Source organism: Bos mutus, chromosome 7, assembly GCF_027580195.1.
Source record: "Bos mutus isolate GX-2022 chromosome 7, NWIPB_WYAK_1.1, whole genome shotgun sequence".
NCBI lineage: Eukaryota > Metazoa > Chordata > Mammalia > Artiodactyla > Bovidae > Bos > Bos mutus.
The window spans coordinates 24614006-24634695 of record NC_091623.1 but is presented as its reverse complement, the minus strand read 5'-3'; the positions used below and the strand labels follow the sequence as shown (position 1 = coordinate 24634695).

General features: G+C 36.4%; 1 protein-coding gene across 4 annotated transcripts in view; it reads left to right on the top strand.

Moving 5' to 3' along the window:
- Positions 1-20690, top strand: part of ARB2A (ARB2 cotranscriptional regulator A) — a 420339-nt gene that overhangs the window by 96385 nt on the left and 303264 nt on the right. For all 4 annotated transcript variants that reach the window (XM_070373131.1, XM_070373133.1, XM_005893847.2 and 1 more), the window contains one exon: positions 18904-18969. In XM_070373131.1, the coding sequence (XP_070229232.1) occupies positions 18904-18969 (66 nt within the window). The remainder of the gene's footprint in view (positions 1-18903; positions 18970-20690) is intronic.

The window sequence follows — 20690 nt, the reverse complement described above, 5'->3', positions numbered from 1 at the left end:
TACTCATTTCCTATCTAGCTCCCAGAACAATTGCCTGTGTTATGCTAATGCTAAAATCATCTGAGGGGCACAACCAGTATATCAAATGAAATATTTGTTTGCTAAAATCTAGTTTGACTAGGCTAGACATCTTTTGGAGCCTGAAAACAGATTGCTCAAACAACTTATGTTTAGTGATGGCTGATTTGGTGGAAATAGTAACAAAACATATAACGTTACTATTAACAACTAGAAAGCATAAACAACTGGCAGATCCACCTGGCATATAGAAACTAGAGGTGAGAGATGTAGCTGGGAAGTAAGAAGTCTGTGAAGCACTAAAGAGCTATCCAAGCAGTGCAGACAGGACTTTATTTTCTTATGCTCCAAAATTAGCGTGGACAGTGACTGCAGCCATGAAATTAAAAGACTTAATTTTAAGTCTTTAAAATTCCAAGGAAAGCTATGACAAGCCTAGACAGTGTGTTAAAAAGCAGAGACATCACTTTGCCAACATAGGTGCGTATAGTCAAAGCTATCATTTTTCCAGTAGTCAGGTACAGATGTGAGAGTTGAACCATCAAGAAAACTGAGCGCTGAAGAATTGATACTTTCAAACTGTGGTGTTGGAGAAGACTCTTGAGAGTCCCTTGGACTGGAAGAAGATCCAATCAGTCCATCCTAAAGGAAATTAGCCCTGAATATTCATTGGAAGGACTGATGCTGAAGCTGAAGCTCTAATACTTTGGCCACCTGATGTGAAGAGCCGACTCATTGGAAAAGACCCTGATGCTGGGAAAGATTGAGGGCAGGAGGAGAAGGGGGCGGCAGAGGGTGAAATGGATAGATAACATCTCAGCGGAGATGAATTTGAGCCAACTCCAGGAGACAGTGAAGGACAGAGGAGCCTGGCCTGCTGCAAACCATGGCGATGCAGAGTCAGACATAACTTAGCGATTGAACACCAACAATTTATTTGTTTACTTTTTACTCTTAGAAGACAGAACAGATACCTGTCTTTTTCTCTTCTGTATCCCCAGTGCCTAATAAATAATTGGTACATAGAAACTTCTCAGTAAACATTTGCTCACTGAGCAAACCACCTGACAGAGAGCAAGGATTAGACTTCCCATTGTTTAACGCTGTATTCATTGCTGGAAGGAGAGTAGAAGATTGCAGATAGAGAGTGAAGAATTATTTTTGTTTGCTTTCAGAGAGGCTGTTGCTATCTCAGAGATCATAATTATTTCTTAGAAAATAACAAAGTTATGTTATTGTAGTTGAGGGGCATTTTCAAGGCATCAGTTGCATGAATGAATTAAAAAGACTCATGAAATGGGAAAATGTGATACCAGGAAAGCAGTTTCTTTTTTGTCATGATGTATATAACCTTGGAAGTCAGTGGTTATAGAACAGTTTGAGTACATACCAGAATGCAGGATGATCTTAGTTTGAGATAAATTAGGGACCACTGCAAGAATTCTGACTGGGACTTGTGAAGCAATGAGAGTTTATTTGGGACTCTTCAATGCAATGAGAAATCCTACAAATCTTAGAACCAGTTGAACACTTTAGTGGTCTGCATTCTCATATGACTTGAGGTCTGTAAACAATGCATTACCCATAAGTTTGAAAAGGCTGCTGTCCATTGGTCTACTGATTTCATAAAGATATTTGTTCATATTTGCTTTCTCTTTTAGAAAGCCCACTGTACTGCCTCAGAGAAAGATACTAATTTCCTTTTCTCAGGCCAGAAACCTATTTAATATCTGGACAATATATTTATGTGTGCATGTTTGTGTTTACACACATAGGTAGATAAATGTAGATATAGGAATATAAATAGTGTACATTATTAAACTTTCACATTTTCCTAATTAGTGAAAATTTCTGAATAGTTTCAAAGGTGGTCTGGGCTGACAATCTTGGCAAAAATATGTTCCCATGGGCAGCACAGAAGAGACTTGGTCTCCATATATTTGATAATTCTTTAGGCAATATGTATCTATTTAGGGAAAATAGTCCATTTGGAACAGATTGAAGAAGGAGCCATAATTTCTGTGACTTGGTCGCCAAATCAGGACTTACCCAACAAAGTACTTATTTAGAAGTTTCTTTTCATTTTAACAAATCTTTTGTGTTTATAGTGATTGAGATAGACGTATAAATAGGTATAACTTCAAAATTGTAATCGACTTAAATTGTAATTTTGAAGCTCTTGTTTTTTTAAAAACATCTTTTTAATTCATAGTTTTTCATGATCTACTTCCACTAACATGTGTGTGTGTGTGTGTGTAAGAAAACTCACCATGAGCTCTAGCCTCTTGACAGATATTTGAGTGCACATAGTATTGTTGCCCGCAGACACTGTGTTGTACAGCAGATCTTTAGAACTAACTGTCTTGCATGGCTGGAACTATATGACCACTGAACAGTCATTTCTCACTTCAATTCCCCCCTTAGCCCCTGGAAACTACAGTCTTACTCTCTGCTTCTCTGAGTGTGACTCTTTTAGATGCTTCATGTAGGTGGAATCATGCCGTATTGGTCCTTCTGTGACTGACTGACTTCACTTGGCGGGATGTCCTCCAAGGTCATCATTGTCGTCCTATATGGCAGGACTTCCTTCTTTTTGAAGGCTGACTAACATTTCAGTGTAGGTATATATACCACAATTTCTCTACTCATTCCTCCGTCTTTGGACATTCGGGTTGTTTCCATTTCTTGGCTGTCGTGAATAATGTTGTCATGAATATGAAAGGGCAGATAGTTCTTTGAGATTCTGATTTTCATTCCTTTGGATATATACTCAGAAGTGGGATTACCAGGTCATATGGTAATGCCATTTTTAACGTTCTTAGGCTCCTCTCTACTATTTTTTATAGTGGCTACACCATTTTGTATTCTTACCAACAGTGTACAAGGTTTCCAATTTCTGGAATTACTGTAGTTATCATCAAGTGATATGCTCTTGGTATACATAACTTTGATATGCATCTGCCTCACATAGTCCATGCTTATTTTTTTATATTCTTGCCAAATAACTTTTAAAAGTGGTTTACTTGTATTGATAGTAAAAACACTTCACACTTAAAAGCTGATTTTCTTTTTCATTTTAAGTTTTTTATATACGTTATCTCATCTGATTCTTAGAGACCTGTAAGATTGGTTTTTTCTTAGAGTTGTTACTGGGAATTTTCTAAGAACCTATTATATATGTTAAATATGAACTTTATTGTTTAAGCTAGTCTGTCTGCAAAATTGTAAGCCACTTACATTGTAAAGGAATTTGGAAGTTCTCATTTTTAAAAAAATAGTTTTATCATTCATGAGTTTTCAAGACATACTTCCACTCACATTTTATGTTAGTGCATTTACAGGATTGAGCAAAAAATTTTATAGTAGATGGCATGAATATTTTAAGTCTGCAGTGCAAAAGAACAACAACAAAAAATGTGTGGGGAATTCTGTTATGAGCTAGCAAGTCTGTGGGTTTTAATTTGAATTCACTGAAGAGAGTGGACTTTGTAGATTCACAGTTAATGAGCCATTTCTCTTAAAGTATTCTGTCACTATGGGATTGCGTACGGTTAGAACTGACAGTTGGAAATGTGCTGAGATAGGAAAGCTAAAAAACAGCTGTCTCCCTGGGCAAATGGTACCAGCTGGTGAGGCTCGCCAAAAGAAAATATTTTATATAATAAAATAGCTTTCAGATATCACTGAAGTTACATATTATATATTTAAGGTTGGTTTAAGTTTGCTTTTGTCAAGTCAAAACACTGAGGTTTTTTTTCCCACTTTATGAAGTTTTGTATTTTGTTGACAACTAATCTCTTTAGCATGTATAAGCAATATATAAGCCTTTAAAGTTTACTTTCTGAAATTGTGTGGGAATCATTAGAAAGGTGGTTTTATTTCTTATATGGATTTTAGAAATAGAAATGGTTTTTTTCCTGTCAGGTCTTTTCTAGACTGCAGTGGATTTTTTTTAAAGGTCTTGAATTGTTTCAGAAATGAAAAGTTATGTTCTCATACTCTGAGAAAAGATTTATACCATTGAACCTTAATTTAAAATTTTGGTAAGTCCCATTCTTTTGATATTATCAGATCTAACTGACCAAAATTAATATTTATGCTTGGTAAAAATTATATTTTATCTAAGTAGGAATCTCTCTCTCTTTTTTTTTTTTTGCAGAATGGTGTTTATCAAATTTCTAGAATGCCTGTATCCTGAGATCCTTTAGTTTTGTACATGGAGAAACTGTATAATTAATGTTGGTACAAAAACAGGCAAATGACTAGTGTATTCTATAGACTTCAGTAGAGGATCATCTTTTTACTCATAAGAAAAAACTTTAGCTAAAAGTAATAAATCTAACTGAATGTATTATATTGGTAATAATCTACTTTATCTCCTCTTTTGGCTTATTTACCATACCTTTTTGTTTTATTTTATTAATGGTTACTCTAGGGTTTACAGTATTCATCATTAACTTGCAATAGTTTATCTTCAAATTATACCACTTCAAATAATAATAGGAGAGCCTCGTAACATTGTGCTTTCATTTTGCCCTGTATCTGAGTTTCCATCTGGAATAATTTTCTTTAGCGTGAAGGACATTTTATAATATTTTTAGTACCAGTCTGCTGGCAGTTAATTTTCTTGGCTTTTGTTTGTCTAGAAAGGTCTTTATTTTGTCTTCATTTCTTAAGGATATTTTCAGTTTCTGTAGAATTTTAGGTGTGGGGTATTTTTTCCCCCTTGGGTTATTCTAAAGATGTTTCCTCATTTTCTTTTGGTTTGCATTTTTTTCTGTTGAACAGTTAGCAGTATTTCTTATCTTTAATTTCCTCTATGCAATGTGTTGTTTTCTCTGGCTGCTTTAGAGATTTTTCTCTTTATTACTAATTTTCAGCAATCTGATTATGAATGTGCCTTGGGGTTCTTTTCTTCATTATCTTCTTTGTTAAGCTTCTTGGATATGTGCTTTTATACTTTTTTATCAAATCTAGAAAATGATCTGCCATTACTTTTAAAAGTATTTCTTTATTCCCCTCCTTCTCACAGCCCCCCTACTCCGTACTCCAATTGTTGTTTTTCTTTTTCAGTCGCTCAGTCGTGTCCGACTCTTTGCTATCCCATGGACTGCAGCACACCAGGCTTCCTTGTCCTTCACTATCTCCCTGAGTTTGCTCAAACTTGTGTCCACTGAGTCAGCAATGCCATCCATCCATCTCATCCTCTGTCACCCCCCTTCTCCTCCTGCCCTCAATCTTTCCCAGCATCAGGGTCTTTTCCAGTCAGTCGCAATAACATGTATGTTAAGCTACTTCTCATTGTCCTTCTCATTATACTTTAGTGAAGTTTACTATTTCATTTTTTTCTCTCTTTCATTTTGGATAGGTTTTGTTGCTCTACCTTTACATTCTCTGATCTATTCTTTGGCAGGGTTTAATCAGATGTTAACCCTATTCACAGAATTTTTTATTTCAGATGCTGTATTTTTCAGTTCTCAGCAGTTGCATTCTTTGGTTCTTTTTTAAAAATCCATTTCTTTTCTCATTATATCAGTATTTATATTTCCCTTTGCATCCTGAAAAATACTTTTTTGTAATATCCAATTTAAGGTGCTTGTCTCTTACTGTCATCATCATCGTTATCATTTCTAGGTCTATTTTTATTGACTGATTTCACTCCCTATAACTCCTTATAAAAATTACAGATCACATTTTCCTATTTCTGTGAATGTCTATAGTAATTTGTATTGGATGGTGAACGTTATGCTGAGTGTCTGGAACTTGTTGTCTGCCTTTAAAAAACATTCAGTTTTCTTTCAAGAACAGTTAGATTTATTGTGGAATTGTTCATTTGTGGACTTCGTTTATGGCTTAGTTACAATAGCTCTTGAGTAACTGTTCCACTCGGGATAGTTTAGCTCTCTTCTGAGAGCCTTTGACCCTGAAGTGTGTCCCTTCTTGGGCCACTACTAGATACCCCTAAGTACTCAGTGAAGAAGACTTTTCACCCTGGCTGGTTTGCCCTCAGATATCTCAGAGCCTTATAAAAGCTATTTGAATTGTTTATCTTTAAACTTTTCAATTTTTATTTTTTTCTTAGTAGTTTGCTTACTCTCGCTTTTTGGGAGTTTAACCCTATGCAAAGAGCAGAGTCAAAGACAGGAATTCATTTGTAGATTTCTGTTGCTCTTTTTCTGCGTAATTTCCTGCGTAATCTCTGGTATTATGCCCTGCAAGCTCCAGTGACCTCAGTTTCCCTGAGCTCAAATCTACTTTTCCTTAGGTGAGGCCTGGGTTCCTCCTCCCTGGGCCAAAGTCCAGAAATAGCCTTTAGGCAGAAACCATGGTGATGCTGGGGGCTCATCCTCTTTGCTTTCCTTCTCTCAGGGATCACAGATTTATTATTTCCTGTTTTCCATTCTCTGAAACAGTTGAATATATTTTATACACTTGTTTATTTGTTAATAGTGAAAGGGAAAATCCAAATACTAGTAATCTAATGCCAAACTCTAACAATTTCTTATATGTTTTTTTTTTTTTTGGCTTATAAAATAGTAGAATGAAACGAGTTGCCAGTCCAGGTTCGATGCAGGATGCTGGATGCTTGGGGCTGGTGCACTGGGACGACCCAGAGGGAGGGTATGGGGAGGGAGGAGGGAGGAGGGTTCCGGATGGGGAACACAGATATACCTGTGGCGGATTCATTTTGATATTTGGCAAAACTAATACAATATTGTAAAGTTTAAAAATAAAATTAAAAAAAAATAAAAGATGAAAAAAAAAAGAAAGAAAGAAACAGGAAGATTGAAAGAAATGTGTCTTCCTTTCCCTACATTGGACACGTTATGAAAGAGTATCTCCTGATTTAAGATAGGCCATCTTTTTCAGAATAGTAGTTACCAGGAGAATCCATAGCATTATGTTCAGCGGATGTGTCCCCTATTTTCACTCAAAAACGAACTTTCTTGTTGAATTGTTGAAACTTTCCATGTGTAAAGGTAAGTGGAGAGTGGTAAAATTAGTATGGTTTTCATATCCTGCAGTGTAGGGAATAGTTACCCTGCTTTGAAAAAGAATAAAGAGGCAAGTTTTAATCTACAATGTAGTTACTGATATTTATTTAGTTTCACAAATTAAGATGACACAGCAACGACTACTCTGAGTATATTAGTCTAGCTTATTTTTATTTTTTTGTCCCTAGCCACAGTGTAGTCTTATTCTTTATGTGAATGCACTTCCTTAGGTAGAGTAAATAATTTATAAGAAATTTATTTTGCATATACAATATTTGATATATACTTGTTTCTTTTTTTGGCTTACTAATGTCTATTATTAAACCTTTTATTTTCATGTGTTGGTATACCTTCAATATGTGAACAACAATGTGTTTCCTTGTGTGTGTGCTAAGTCACTTCAGTCATGTCCAACACTTTGAGACCCCACGGACTATAGCCTGCCAGCCTCCTCTGTCCATGGGATTCTCTAGTCAGGAATACTGGAGTGGGTTACCATGCCCTCCTCCAGGACTCTTCCCGACCCAAGGATTGAACCTGCATCTCCTGCCTTGGCATGCAGATTTTTTACTGCTAGCACCACCTTGAGTGTGTTTATAAACATCAGCCCAATGTCATTCAAGCCTTTGAGGTAGTTTTTATAGACATCTGGTTTAACAGAGTGAAAAGCAAAGAGGAAGAGATCATGAAAAGTTAGTGAAATGCTTTACCTGGATGCCTGACATAGTGATGGTTTTATCCTGAGTACTGACTTCAAGAACCATGGATTCATAATTCTTCTAGTTTTTGAAGCACAGATCTTGTTATTAAGAGTAACAGGAAAAATTGGGCTCTAGCGTTTCTGCCCAGTTCAGTTCAGTCACTCAGTCGTGTCTGACTCTCTGCGACCCCATGAACCGAAGCACTGCAGGCCTCCCTGTCCATCACCAACTCCCAGAGTTAACCCAGACTCATGACCATTGAGTCAGTGATGCCATCCAACCATCTCGTCCTCTGTCGTCCCCTTCTCCTGCCCTCAATCTTTCTCAGCAGCTGGGTCTTTTCAAATGAGTCAGCTCTTCACATCAGGTAGCTAAAGTATTGGAGTTTCAGCTTCAACATCAGTCTTTACAGTACATGACCACTGGAAAAACCATAGCCTTGACTAGACGGACCTTTGTTGGCAGAGTAACATCTCTGCTTTTTAATATGCTGTGTAGCTTGGTCATAACTTTCCTTCCAAGGAGTAAGCGTCTTTTAATTTCATGGCTGCAATCACCATCTGCAGTGATTTTTGGAGCCCAGAAAAATAAAGTCAGCCACTGTTTCCACTGTTTCCCCATCTATTTGCCATGAAGTGATGGGACCGGATGCCATGATCTTAGTTTTCTGAATGTTGAGCTTTAAGCCAACTTTTTCACTCTCTTCTTTCACTTTCATCAGGAGGCTCTTTAGTTCTTCTTCACTTTCTACTGTAAGGGTGGTGTCATCTGCATATCTGAGGTTATTGATGTTTTTCCCGGCAGTCCTGATTCCAGCTTGTGCTTCTTCCAGACCAGCATTTCTCATGATGTACTCTGCATATAAGTTAAATAAGCAGGATGACAATATACAGCCTTGACGTACTCCTTTTCGTATTTGGAACCAGTCTGTTGTTCCATGTCCAGTTCTAACTGTTGCTTCCTGACCTGCATACAGATTTCTCAAGAGGCAGGTCAGGTGGTCCGGTATTCCCATCTCTTTCAGAATTTTCTACAGTTTATTGTGATCCACACAGTCAAAGGCTTTGGCATAGTCAATAAAGCAGAAATAGATGTTTTTCTGGAACTCTCTTGCTTTTTCCATGATCCAGCGGATGTTGGTAATTTGATCTTTGGTTCCTCTGACTTTTCTAAAACCAGCTTGAACATCTGGACTTGCATGGTTCACATATTGCTGAAGCCTGGCTTGGAAAATTTTGAGCATTACTTTACTAGCGTGTGAGATGAGTACAATTGTGTGGTAGTTTGATAATTCTTTGGCATTGTCTTTCTTTGGGATTGGAATGAAAATTGACCTTTTCCAGTCCTGTGGCTGGAGAAGGCAATGGCACCCTGGGATTTTCTTGCCTGGAAAATCCCATGGACGGAGGAGCCTGGTAGCCTGCAGTCCTCGGGGTCACTAAGAGTCAGATATGACTGAGCGACTTCACTTTCACTTTTCACTTTCATGCATTGGAGAAGGAAATGGCAACCCACTCCAGTGTTCTTGCCTGGAGAATCCCAGGGACGGGGGAGCCTGGTGGGCCGCCGTCTATGGGGTCACACAGAATCGGACACTACTGAAATGACTTAGCAGCAGCAGCAGCAGTCCTGTGGCCCCATCATCTGCAAATATCCAGTATTGAAACTAAAAGCATGTAATTTTATGTGGGCAGAAAATGAAGAGAGAGCAGTATTTTTTATAGTGTACATCTCAAAAAAGATGCCAGTCTGACTTTTTTCCCTTTTGGGCCAAGGCAAGGAGCCCTATGCAAAGTCTTTGTAGGTTCCAGGTATGCTGTTTAGGCCAGGAATTCTTAACACCACAGGGATAAGATTTAGGGCCTGGGGTCTGTGAACCTCAATGGGATAAAAGTTACATCTTTATTTTTCTAACCTCTAAGCTACATTTCTTTTTATTATAAATGTAGGTATAAAAAATATTAATATTAGCAGTTTTATGAGTTTTTCACAGAAATGACCTGTTTTTAAGATGATAAAACTATAGTTTTAGATATATCTAAAGTGTATTGATAATGAAGGACATATGTAACAATATATCAAAGATCTGGTATTTAAAAAAATTGAACTGTATCCCACTATAATTGGTTCCCTTGGTAATCCTTTGTATTTTATTAACTTTTTAAAAAATACTCTCTGAGAAGAGTCCATTGACTTCATTATACATCCAAAAGAGCTTTCTTTATTTGTTCACACACTAAGAGGGCCTAATTCAGGCAATTAAAATTACTGTTTTTCCTTTACCTGCCTTAAATATCCCTTTTGCTTCTGTTCTTGCCTGCTGGTGTTAAGCTACTAATAGGCCTTTAATTTCAGTTTTACATCCCACTCTCCTTTAGCATCTTTATTGACTACGTAACAGAGGAGATGGAATATATGTCCAGAAAAAAGATTCTAGACTCCCAGACAGACAGACAGCCTAGTTTTCCATACAAACTCTGTGACTTATTTAGCTGTATAAGTTATCTAAACTTTTAAATGTTTTGGTTTCTTCCTTTATTGGGTTGTTGTGATGATTAAGGGAGTGGAGATTTATTAAAGGAAGTTATGTTACTGTGAGTACTATGCATGTGTCTGCTATTATTATTATTACTGTTTATTCCAAAAAATATTTGATTGTCATTACATGAGCTAGGCCCTAGACATTCAGCCTAAGACAAATGCTCCTCTTCCAAAAGCTTTAAGTCTAGTGGTACAGACAGAGCTTGGGAAAGACTTTATTAATAATCTAAGTATTAAGTAGGAGGAATGCAAGATTCTTTGAGGATGGATTCAGGGTCAGACAAGGAGGATGTTGAAGCTGAATGAGTAAAGAATGGAACAAGCATTCTCAGCAAAGCAACATTATTTGCAAAGGCTCTGAGGTTAAAAAGATCCTGACACATCTGAGAATTAAAAAAAAAAAAAGGCATTGTGGCTACATAATATGGAGAATGAAGAAAGAGAGGGCTATCAGATGAAATGTGAGAAGTTGGCAGGGGCCAGATCTGGTAAGGCATGCTGGTTTTAATGTTTGAGGTCCTATCCTTATCGCACTAGAAATCTTTAGGTCTGCCTTTGTAAAGGATGTCTGCTAACAGAAAATAAGGTCTGGAGGAAGATCTTCCATAATAAATATAGCAGAAGGAGGCAACAGAAGCAGCCCAAGAAGAGATAGTAACCTGTTGATGGACTTGAATGACCTGGAATGGTGCTAAAAGAGATGGGGAGATATGGAGCTCTTCCATGATTAGCTTGAGGAATTTGATGATTGATTGCAAGAGGAGGATGAATGAGGAGTTAACCCATTTAGGCTTCTAGCTTGAGCAGTTAGGTGGATGGTGGTACCATCTGCAGAGTGGATGAACACACTGGAGGAGGAATAGGTTTGGAGACGTATAGATGGAGTCAGTTTTGAACATAGGAAGTTTGAGTTGCCTGTGAAATCTGTAAGAGAGTATGGCAAGAACCACCACAATATTGTAAAGTAAATAGCCTCCAATTAAATAAATTTTTTAAAAAAGAGAAGATATCAGTAGTTAGCTGGATACACTTACAAGTCTGTTGGTGTAAGTTGCTTAAGAATCTGGCTACAGGAAAGTAAGGTTGGATTAGAAAAAGAATGACTTTTCTTTAGAGCAGGTAAAAGGGAAATGTGAGAGCAAATGATCTGAAGCTGATCTAAATGAGGGACAGCTGGGGATACAGACTAAGAACGCCAAGGAATGTTAATTGAAAGTTGGAGGAATGAAATTTATTTCAAAGATATGCTGAAAAAGCAGTTACTTCAAAAGACTTTTTAAAAGTTTAGAATGTACCCATCAAGAATGAAGTATAAAAGGTTTTAAGGGGAAAAGTAAGGATGTGTTGGAGATAATTCTAGTGAAATTTAGTATGTAGTTCTGACTTAAGAGAATATGTACTCAGGGTAAATGTGATTTAGTTCTAATTAGACAACTTATCACCATTCACATCATAGTGTCTTTAATGTAAAGAAGCTAGAGTAGCCCTTTTAGGTTTGCCACACTGACATTATTGCACAGTATCAAACCTTAATTAGTAAGGCTTTTTTTTTTCTTCCGCCTGCTTTCCTTCTGTTTCTCCCTTCCTCCATCTCTCCTTCCTTATTTCCTCCCCTCCCTCCATCCCTTCCTAGGAGGGAGCTAGGATAGGATGTATAGTTAGGATAAATAGGACATTAAGAGAAAAAGATGCTGTTGTTTTTTAAATAGGTAGCTTATAGGGTGGATCTTTATTATAAATGATTCTAAGTCCCAAGCTAATAATTACTGCAGGGTGAGCTAGAAAAAAGTCTAGTTTGACCACTCTTCTTAGAGAACATTATTCTGTGGGTATCTCAGGGATCGATTTCATGAATGTATAATCTCAAAATTGCTTCCTTTGTCTTCCATTGTGGATTCATTTAATTTTAGCTGTATGGTACTCCTTAGGAATCAAAAAAATCCAGAAAGAAAATCCAGAAAAAAATATCAGGTGTAGTAATTTTTCTTTCCAGTTTTCCTTTCAAATACTACTGTACGACTTCTTGGGTAGTATGATTACCTTCTAACAGAGTATTCTCAGCTTCTCCCTTACATACCTTATAATCTTGTTGTCATTCATTTTTCTTATCAAAAGCATTGTTGCTGTTATTTTCAACAAACTGTTATCTGTTAGGTAAATTAAAAATAAGAAAAAATTTAAAAATTATTTTATGTTAATATATTCGTTTCTAATACCCTTCCTTTCTTTATGTACATCCTAATTTCTGACCTATGTGATTTTCTTTCTTTCTGAATAACTTATTTTAACATTACCTGTGGTAGATCTGCTTGCAAAAAAATCCCTCATTTTTTGTCTAGGAAAGTCTTTATTTCTCATCTTTGAAGGATAAGTTCACTGGATATAGAATTTTAGATTGGTGACTCTTTTTTCTTTAAATGTTTTCAATATTTCAGTCTGCTTTCTTCTTGGGCACGTGGTTCCTAAGAGAAGTCTGGTATATTTCTTATCTGGTATACTTCTTATCTTTTCTCCTCTGTTGGTAAAGTTTCCCACATCCCTTTCTCCTCCAGATCTCTCCAGACCTTTGGTCTGGCTTCTTCCCAGGTTTTCTCTTTGGGTTTGGTTTTGTGCAGTTTTAATATTATATGGCCAGGTATAGCTTTGGTATTTATCCTTCTTGGAGTTCTTTGGATCACCCACGCCTGTGGTTTTGTGTCTGTCATTGATTTTGGAGTATTCTCAGCCATTATTATGTCAAATAGTTCCTCTGTTCTTTTCTTTCTTTTTCTGGTATTCAGTTCAGTTCAGTTCAGTCGCTCAAGTCGTATCCGACTCTTTGCGACCCCATGAATTGTAGCATGCCAGGCCTCCCTGTCCATCACCAACTCCCGGAGTTCATCCAAACTCATGTCCATTGAGTTGGTGATGCCATCCAGCCATCTCATCCTCTGTCGTCTCCTTCTCCTCCTGCCCTGATCCCTCCCAGCATCAGAGTCTTTTCCAATGAGTCAGCTCTTTGCATGAGATGGCCAAAGTACTGGAGTTTCAGCTTTAGCATCATTCCTTCCAAAGAACACCCGGGACTGATCTCCTTTAGAATGGACTGGTTGGATCTCCTTGCAGTCCAAGGGACTCTCAAGAGTCTTCTCCAACACCACAGTTCTAAAGCATCAATTCTTCGGTGCTCAGCTTTCTTTGCAGTCCAACTCTCACATCCATACATGACTACTGGAAATTACTATTATGCATATGTTAAACATTTTGTAATTATTCTTCAATTCTCAGATATTCTGTTCCATCTTTTTTTTTTTTTTTTTTCCCTCTCTGCATTTCAGTTTTGAAAGTGTCTACTGTTACATCTTAAAACTCTATGATTTTCTTCTTGGCCATGTCTAGTCTACTCATGAGCCCATCAAAGGCATTCTTCATTTTGGTTTAACAGTGTTTTTGATCTAACATTTTCTTTTGACTCTTTCCTAAGAGTTTTCAGCTCTCAGCTTATGTTACTCACATGTTCTTTAATGTTGTCAACTTTTTCAATAAATCCTTTGGCATATTGCTTATTATTGTTTTAAATTCCAATTCTGATAATTACGCATTTTCTGGTGCTTGATTTGTCTCTTCAGGTTGTTTCTTTTTGCCTTGTAGTGTTTCTGGTCATTTTTTTTTGTTGAAATTTGGACATGGTGTGTTGAGTAAAAGAAACTTTGGTAGATATGTCTTTAGTGTAAAGTGTTACGTTTATCTGGCTAGGAGTCAGTCTGTGTTTACTATTTGCTGTAGCTCTTGTGGCCAAGGCTAAAGTTTTTTCTTCTATCCTTGTTTTTGTTTTCCCTGTTGTCTTTAAATGTTCCTGGAGATCTTAAATAGTGGTGAACCTTGCAGTTCTTTTAGCTATATCTCATTCCTTGTTATTTTAAAGGGACCTTATTGATTTGGTGGTAATGTGGGGAGGGGTAGAAGGGAACTTTCTGTAGTCCTGTGATTAGGTCTCAGTCTTTTAGTGAATCTTTTGCTTCCCCTATGTCAGTTAGGCTCTAGTGAAATGGTTCTCCTTGTGGCTAGGCCTTATTAAGGAGAACAGAGTTCAGTAGTATTGTTAAATCATTTTTTTTCTTCCTCTGCCATAAAGAGGTGAGAAGTTTTCTCTAATTTTCATCTAATTTTCATAGTGAGAACCTGGTGAGGCTTGTAGAGGTACAACTCATAGAAGTTTCAGGAATCCTTCTTTAAGGCTGAGCCTTCTCCTAGTTTTTTGTTCTTAAGCTAATATTCATACTGAACCTCCAGAAATTAATCAATTATAGTTGAAAGTGTTCCTCCCCAGGACTCACTTGAGCTAACACTTGGCTTTTGATACCAGTAAGTCCTGATTCTCTGTATCTGCCCATTTGTCCAGTTTTCGGGGAAGCAGTTTGCTCTGTGACCTCAGTTTTCTGATGGATCTAAGAAGAGTCATTAGTTTTTAGTTTGTTCAGCTTTTTTTCTTTTTGTTAGGGTAGGAGTGACTGTTTTCAAGCTCTTCATATTTCAGACCAGAAAATCAGAAATTCCCTTGTTTCTTATTAGAATGAAGATTTTACCTTAGCTCATTCATCTTAGTCTCTTAAGCCTTTTCTTTCCCCTGTACAAACTTCACTGGAAACAATGATTTTAGTGAATATTTGAACATAGATTACATTTGGGAAGAGATACCTTTTTCATCTTTTTTTAAAATATTATCTTTTCACTTGTTGACTTTTCTAAATACAGACTGTATCCTTCTTAAGCTGTAAGGCTGTGAATCCTGCTCTTTCTTTAAGCCTCAATTCAGCAGTTAGAAGGATTTAAAAAAAAAAATCTGAAACAGTTATCTCCCTAGAAGGATGTAGACAGAATGAACAGTGAAGAGAATATATCAGATACTATCCTGTGTGGATACAAGGAAGAATAAGGTGAGGTACTTAAATTTTAGTATTCTCAGACTAGTCAGGTAACAGACAAGCCAATAATATCATACTCAAATCGCCATGCATGTCCAGAGGAGCATAGAGGTGGGACATTTTGTCTTACGTTGGGGGGTTGGGAGGAGGCAGGAAAAAAGTCACCTAAAGTAGCTGACATATGATCTATTTCTTAAAGGATGGCTAGGGTGGAGGAGAACATCCCAAGCAGAGAGAACTGCCCATCAGATAAATGGTTTAATCTATGGTTGCTTTTTTGCTGGAGTCAGAACTTGGAGAGCAAAGCAAACTGGGCAAGTTAGGTAGAGTTTCTCCAACTCTGCTTGATGTATGGTTTTATTAGAACAAATACTTGCCCTATAAAGTTTTTCAACATCAGTGTAACCAGTTTTGAATTTTTGTTGTATATTGTAGTATGAAATTGAGAATTAACTATACTGTGTATTTCACATTTACATAAGGCACAACCTGACAAGATAGTTTTTTAATTATCAAATTATGTCTTATAAGTATTTTGCATAGTGTAGAATTCATTTGAGTTTGAGTTAAGTTTGACTGGTTCTATTGTTGCTTTAAATGTAAGGATATTTTATGATTTCATAGAAGGAAATTTTTAGAAACGATAACCCGCTCATTTTAGCTAATCTCATTTAGTTAAACCATTTCTCTTGAAGTTGTAACCCATTATATAATTTCATGCATATTTCCTCCTACACATATTTACTTGGCTCTTTCAGGTCTATAATACTGCCACTTTCTGGCAAAGGTATAATGAGCATAATTTTAAATTCTGCATGAAATACAAGTTGTTCGTCGTTCAGTCACTAAGTCGTCTCCGACTCTTTGCGACCCCATGGACTACAGCACGCCAGATTTCCCTGTTCTTTACCATGTCCCAGAGTTTGCTCAAACTCATGTCCATTGAGTCAGTGATGTTATCTAACCATTTCATCCTCTGTCACCCCATTCTCCTCCTGTCCTCAATCTTTCCCAGCATTAGGGTCTATTCCAATGAGTCAGCTCTTTGCATCTGGTGGCCAAACTTTGGAGCTTCAGCTTCAGCATCAGTCATTCCAGTGAACATGGAGGGTGAATTTCCTTTTAGGATTGACTGGTTTGATCTTGCAGTCCCAGGGACTCTCAAGAGTCTTCTCCAGCACCACAGTTCAAAAGCATCAATTCTTCAGCGCTCGGCCTTCTTTATGGTCCAGCTCTCACATCCATGCATGATTACTGCAAAAACCATAGCTTTAACTAAACAGACCTTTGTTGACAAAGTGATATCTTTGCTTTTTAATATGTTGTCTTGGTTTGTCATAGCCTTTTGCCCTAGGAGCAAGCATCTTTTAATTTCATGGCTTCAGTCACCATCCACAGTGATTTTGGAGCCCAAGAAAATAAATCTGTCACCACTTCCACTTTTTCCTCTTCTGTTTGCCATGAAGTGATGGGACCAGATGCCACGATCTTAGTTTTTTTGAATGTTGAGTTTTAAGCCAGCCTTTCCACTCTCGTCCTTCACCCTCATCAAGAAGCTCTTTAGTTCCCCTGAACTTTCTGCCATTGGAGTGCTCTTCAATTAATAACTAATAGATTATTGCCTAGTTCTATTGATAGTTTCATGTCATAGCTTTTGAAATTACTTTAGTCAGCCAAGATAAAGCTCTTCTAGCACACATCTAATATACTGTTTCTAAAATGAATGAATATGTATACAGAGAAGGAGGGATTTTGAACTTCTTCGAGAAAGCAGGATAGGGAATCTTATTTTAGATTACAGAAGACAACACCAAAGCAATCTTAATTTTCTAAAAAAAAAAATCTGATTTTGTGTCATAAAATTTGACTTTTAATTATGTTGCTGCTAAAATGATTACCTGAGATAGTGTGCATAGATGATTAAAGATATTTTTGGAACACTTCTTAAACTGACCATTAAAGTGTATTAAATCATCATTTTTATTCCAGACATTTCTTTCTTCACTCTCTTTACTTTCCTTAATAGAAATAGTATATTAGTTTTCTATTGCTGCTGTAACAACTTACCATAAATTAAAACAAAACAAGTGTATTATCATTACAGTTCTTGGGGTCAGAAGTTCAGTATGCATGTCACCAGACTAAACTCAAGGTATTAGACAGGCTATTTCTTTCTTTCTAGGGAATGAATCCAGTTACTACTTCTTTGAGTTGTTGGCAGAAACCAGTTCCTTCCAAGAGTAGGACCTCAGTCTTGTTTTCTTACTGACTCTAAACTGAGATTCATCCTGCCTTTTAAAGGCTACCTGATTTCCTGGCTCATTGTTTCCTTCTTGCATCTTTAAAACTAGCAATAGCCTTTAAGGCCTTCTCACTTTGCATCTTTGTGACATACTGTTCTTCTGTAATCTTTTACTTATTAGGATTTATATGATTAAATTGGGCCCACTTAGATAATACAAGTTAATCTCCCTCATCTTGGGTTCTTCACATTAATCATATCAACACAGTTACTTTTGCCACCATGTGATGAAAGTGAAAGAGGAGAGTGAAAAAATTGGCTTAAAGCTCAACATCCAGAAAACTAAGATCATGGCATCTGGTCTCATCACTTCATGGCAAATAGATGGGGAAACAGTGGAAACAGTATCAGACTTTATTTTTCTGGGCTCCAAAATCACTGCAGATGGTGATTGCAGCCATGAAATTAAAAGATGCTTACTCCTTGGAAGGAAAGTTATGACCAACATAGATAGCATATTCAAAAGCAGAGACATTACTTTGCCAACAAAGATCCGTCTAGTCAAGGCTATGGTTTTTCCAGTGGTCATGTATGGATGTGAGAGTTGGACTACAAAGAAAGTTGAGCACCGAAGAATTGATGCTTTTGAACTGTGGTGTTGGAGAAGACTCTTGAGAGTCCCTTGGACTGCAAGGAGATCCAACCAGTCCATTCTAAAGATCAGTCCTGGGTGTTCTTTGGAAGGACTGATGCTAAAGCTGAAACTCCAGTACTTTGGCCACTGCATGCGAAGAGTTGACTCATTGGAAAAGACCCTGATGCTAGGAGGGATTGGGGGCAGGAGGAGAAGGGGACGACACAGGATGAGATAGCTGGATGGCATCACTGACTCTATGGACGTGAGTTTGGATGAACTCCGGAACTTGGTGATGGACAGGGAGGCCTGTTGTGCTGCAGTTCATGGGGTCGCAAAGAGTCGGACACAACTGAGCGACTGAACTGAACTGAATGTAACATATTACCAGGTTGCAGGAGTTAGGACCTAGACATCTTTGGGGAGGTATGTTTCTGCCTACTGTAACTGGTAGTACTAACTGGTGCCTGACTTCGCTGAATCGGTTTTCCTTTTCTGTTTAGAATACCTCTGACTTTTCTCTCTTTGATTCATTGAATGCAAGTGAAGTGTTAGGATTCAGAGTCATGAGGGGAAGTTTTGGGGGATAGAGAATTCTAGAAATACTGAAAAAAAATATGCTTAGAATATTGCTTTGTAAAATAGAAAGTCTTTATGTATTTTTGAGTTTAACTACTTTCAATCCTTAATACTAAGGTCCATAGTTTTTCAATACCCAGCAGCAGGAAGTAAACCAGTAAAGAATCAGTTAATTTAGGATGAAAATATTTCAAGATAAATACTCATTCAGAGCAATAAATTTTAATAATTTATGTGAATTTTGATAATGGATAACATTGTATTTTAATGTTATTTCTTTCCTACTTAGATCATCACGAAGTACGTATATGAGCTTCTGGAAAAGGACTGTAATTTGAAAAAAATATCTATTCCAGTAAGTCCAATTTTTAAAAGTATTTATAGTTCCAAATAAAATATTTTCAATTCAAAGAAAACTTTTGTTTTGGGTTACCTGTGATAAGTTTAAATGTTAAGATCCTAATGTTTTGATATTGATAAAGATAATATTAAATGCCTGTCATTATACTTCATCTCATTGTGTGTAATAGTTCTTAAAAAGTAATATTCTTTAGTGTAAAGTAAAGAAATACTGATTTTCAGTCTTTTTTGAAAGTGATGTCACAAAAGAACTACTCTTTCCTCTACCCTTTCTCATTTCATTGGTATAATTTATTTTTACATGTTTATTTGAGTAAACCTATGTGCTTTTTCTTGCATTAGACATTTGCTTTCATTTTAATTATTTCTTGATTATTTTAAACTGTGTGTTTCATTTCTGTGTTATTTCCTCTGAACATCCCCAGATTTACTCTTTTTCATAACACTACTCCTCTCCTTAGTGGAAGTTTTTTTTTTTTTTTTCAAATTTTGCATATTTTGCCATTTCAGAGTGAAAAGTTTGAAATTTGTTCTCAGATTCAGTTTCTCAAAAGAGCTTTTTTGTTTTTAGTGTACAGTATGAAATATTGAGCTTTTGAATGAAGAAATAGTAACCTTGTGTGTGAGATGATGATAGACTAGATGAGGTGATCTTTACTGTCCTAGACAGTTCTCTGATTTTACAATCTTTATGAACCTCAAAGACTTCATGAAAGTTATTTAAGGCACAAAACTTACAATATTAATAATTTAGTCTACATGAAATTTTGCGTGAAATTTTAAAATTCTTTGGGTAGTGTTATTCTACTATCAAGTGGAGGGATTTAGAATTTTTTAATACTATCCATCCTCCCAAATTACTTCCATAGGTTGATTTTTTTTTTAATCTCTATTTTATATTTAACTTTCTATAGATAACCTCAAGTACTAGGTCATATTGTTAATCGTTTATCAATTTATTCATTCATTCGACAAATATTTATTTTAGGATGCCAGGCACTGCTCTACATGCTAGTGGCATACTAGTCAATGCAGTATTATTCTACGTAATGACTAGGCCAACATTCGTTTATTTGAAAACTTTCCTTCCTTTTGAATTGTGTGAGAACCAAGATTTTAGTATCTTTTTTGAGAATGAATATAAAAGTTGTTTTCTGGATTCACACCTCTTGTTTTGTTTTTGACTTTGCATCTAGTGTCTCACTCTATTAAAATTATACGTTGAATTTGGTCTTCTGGAAAGTCAAGGCAGAATTTTGTCACTTTGTCCAGTCTCCTTTTTTTGTTAATTCTATGTCTTTTGAAGCTTCTGATGAATGATACTTAAAGAGCCTTAGGTTAATCCATTGTTACAGCACAATTAATTAGTATTGAGTCCTTTAACTTTGCAATACTTCTAGTTCCATTGAACCTTTAAACTCAGTTTAATTCCCTGGGTTTCTAGAACAAATTACAAGATAATTGGCCATATCTGTCATGTTACATAATTGTTTCATTTTTGTGTAGAAAGCCTGAGATTAGATTTAGAAGGACTTAAATTATTTTCCTCTTATTTAAATTTAAATCTAATGTTACACAGAGAAAGCTTTTCATTGTATGAGATCTATAACAACCATTATGACCAATTTGGTTAGTAAAGATTTCCTAGTTTTGTAAATGAAAAAGAAGCGATTTTTTCATTTTAGCAAATTAATCTGTCCTTAAGTTATCATAACG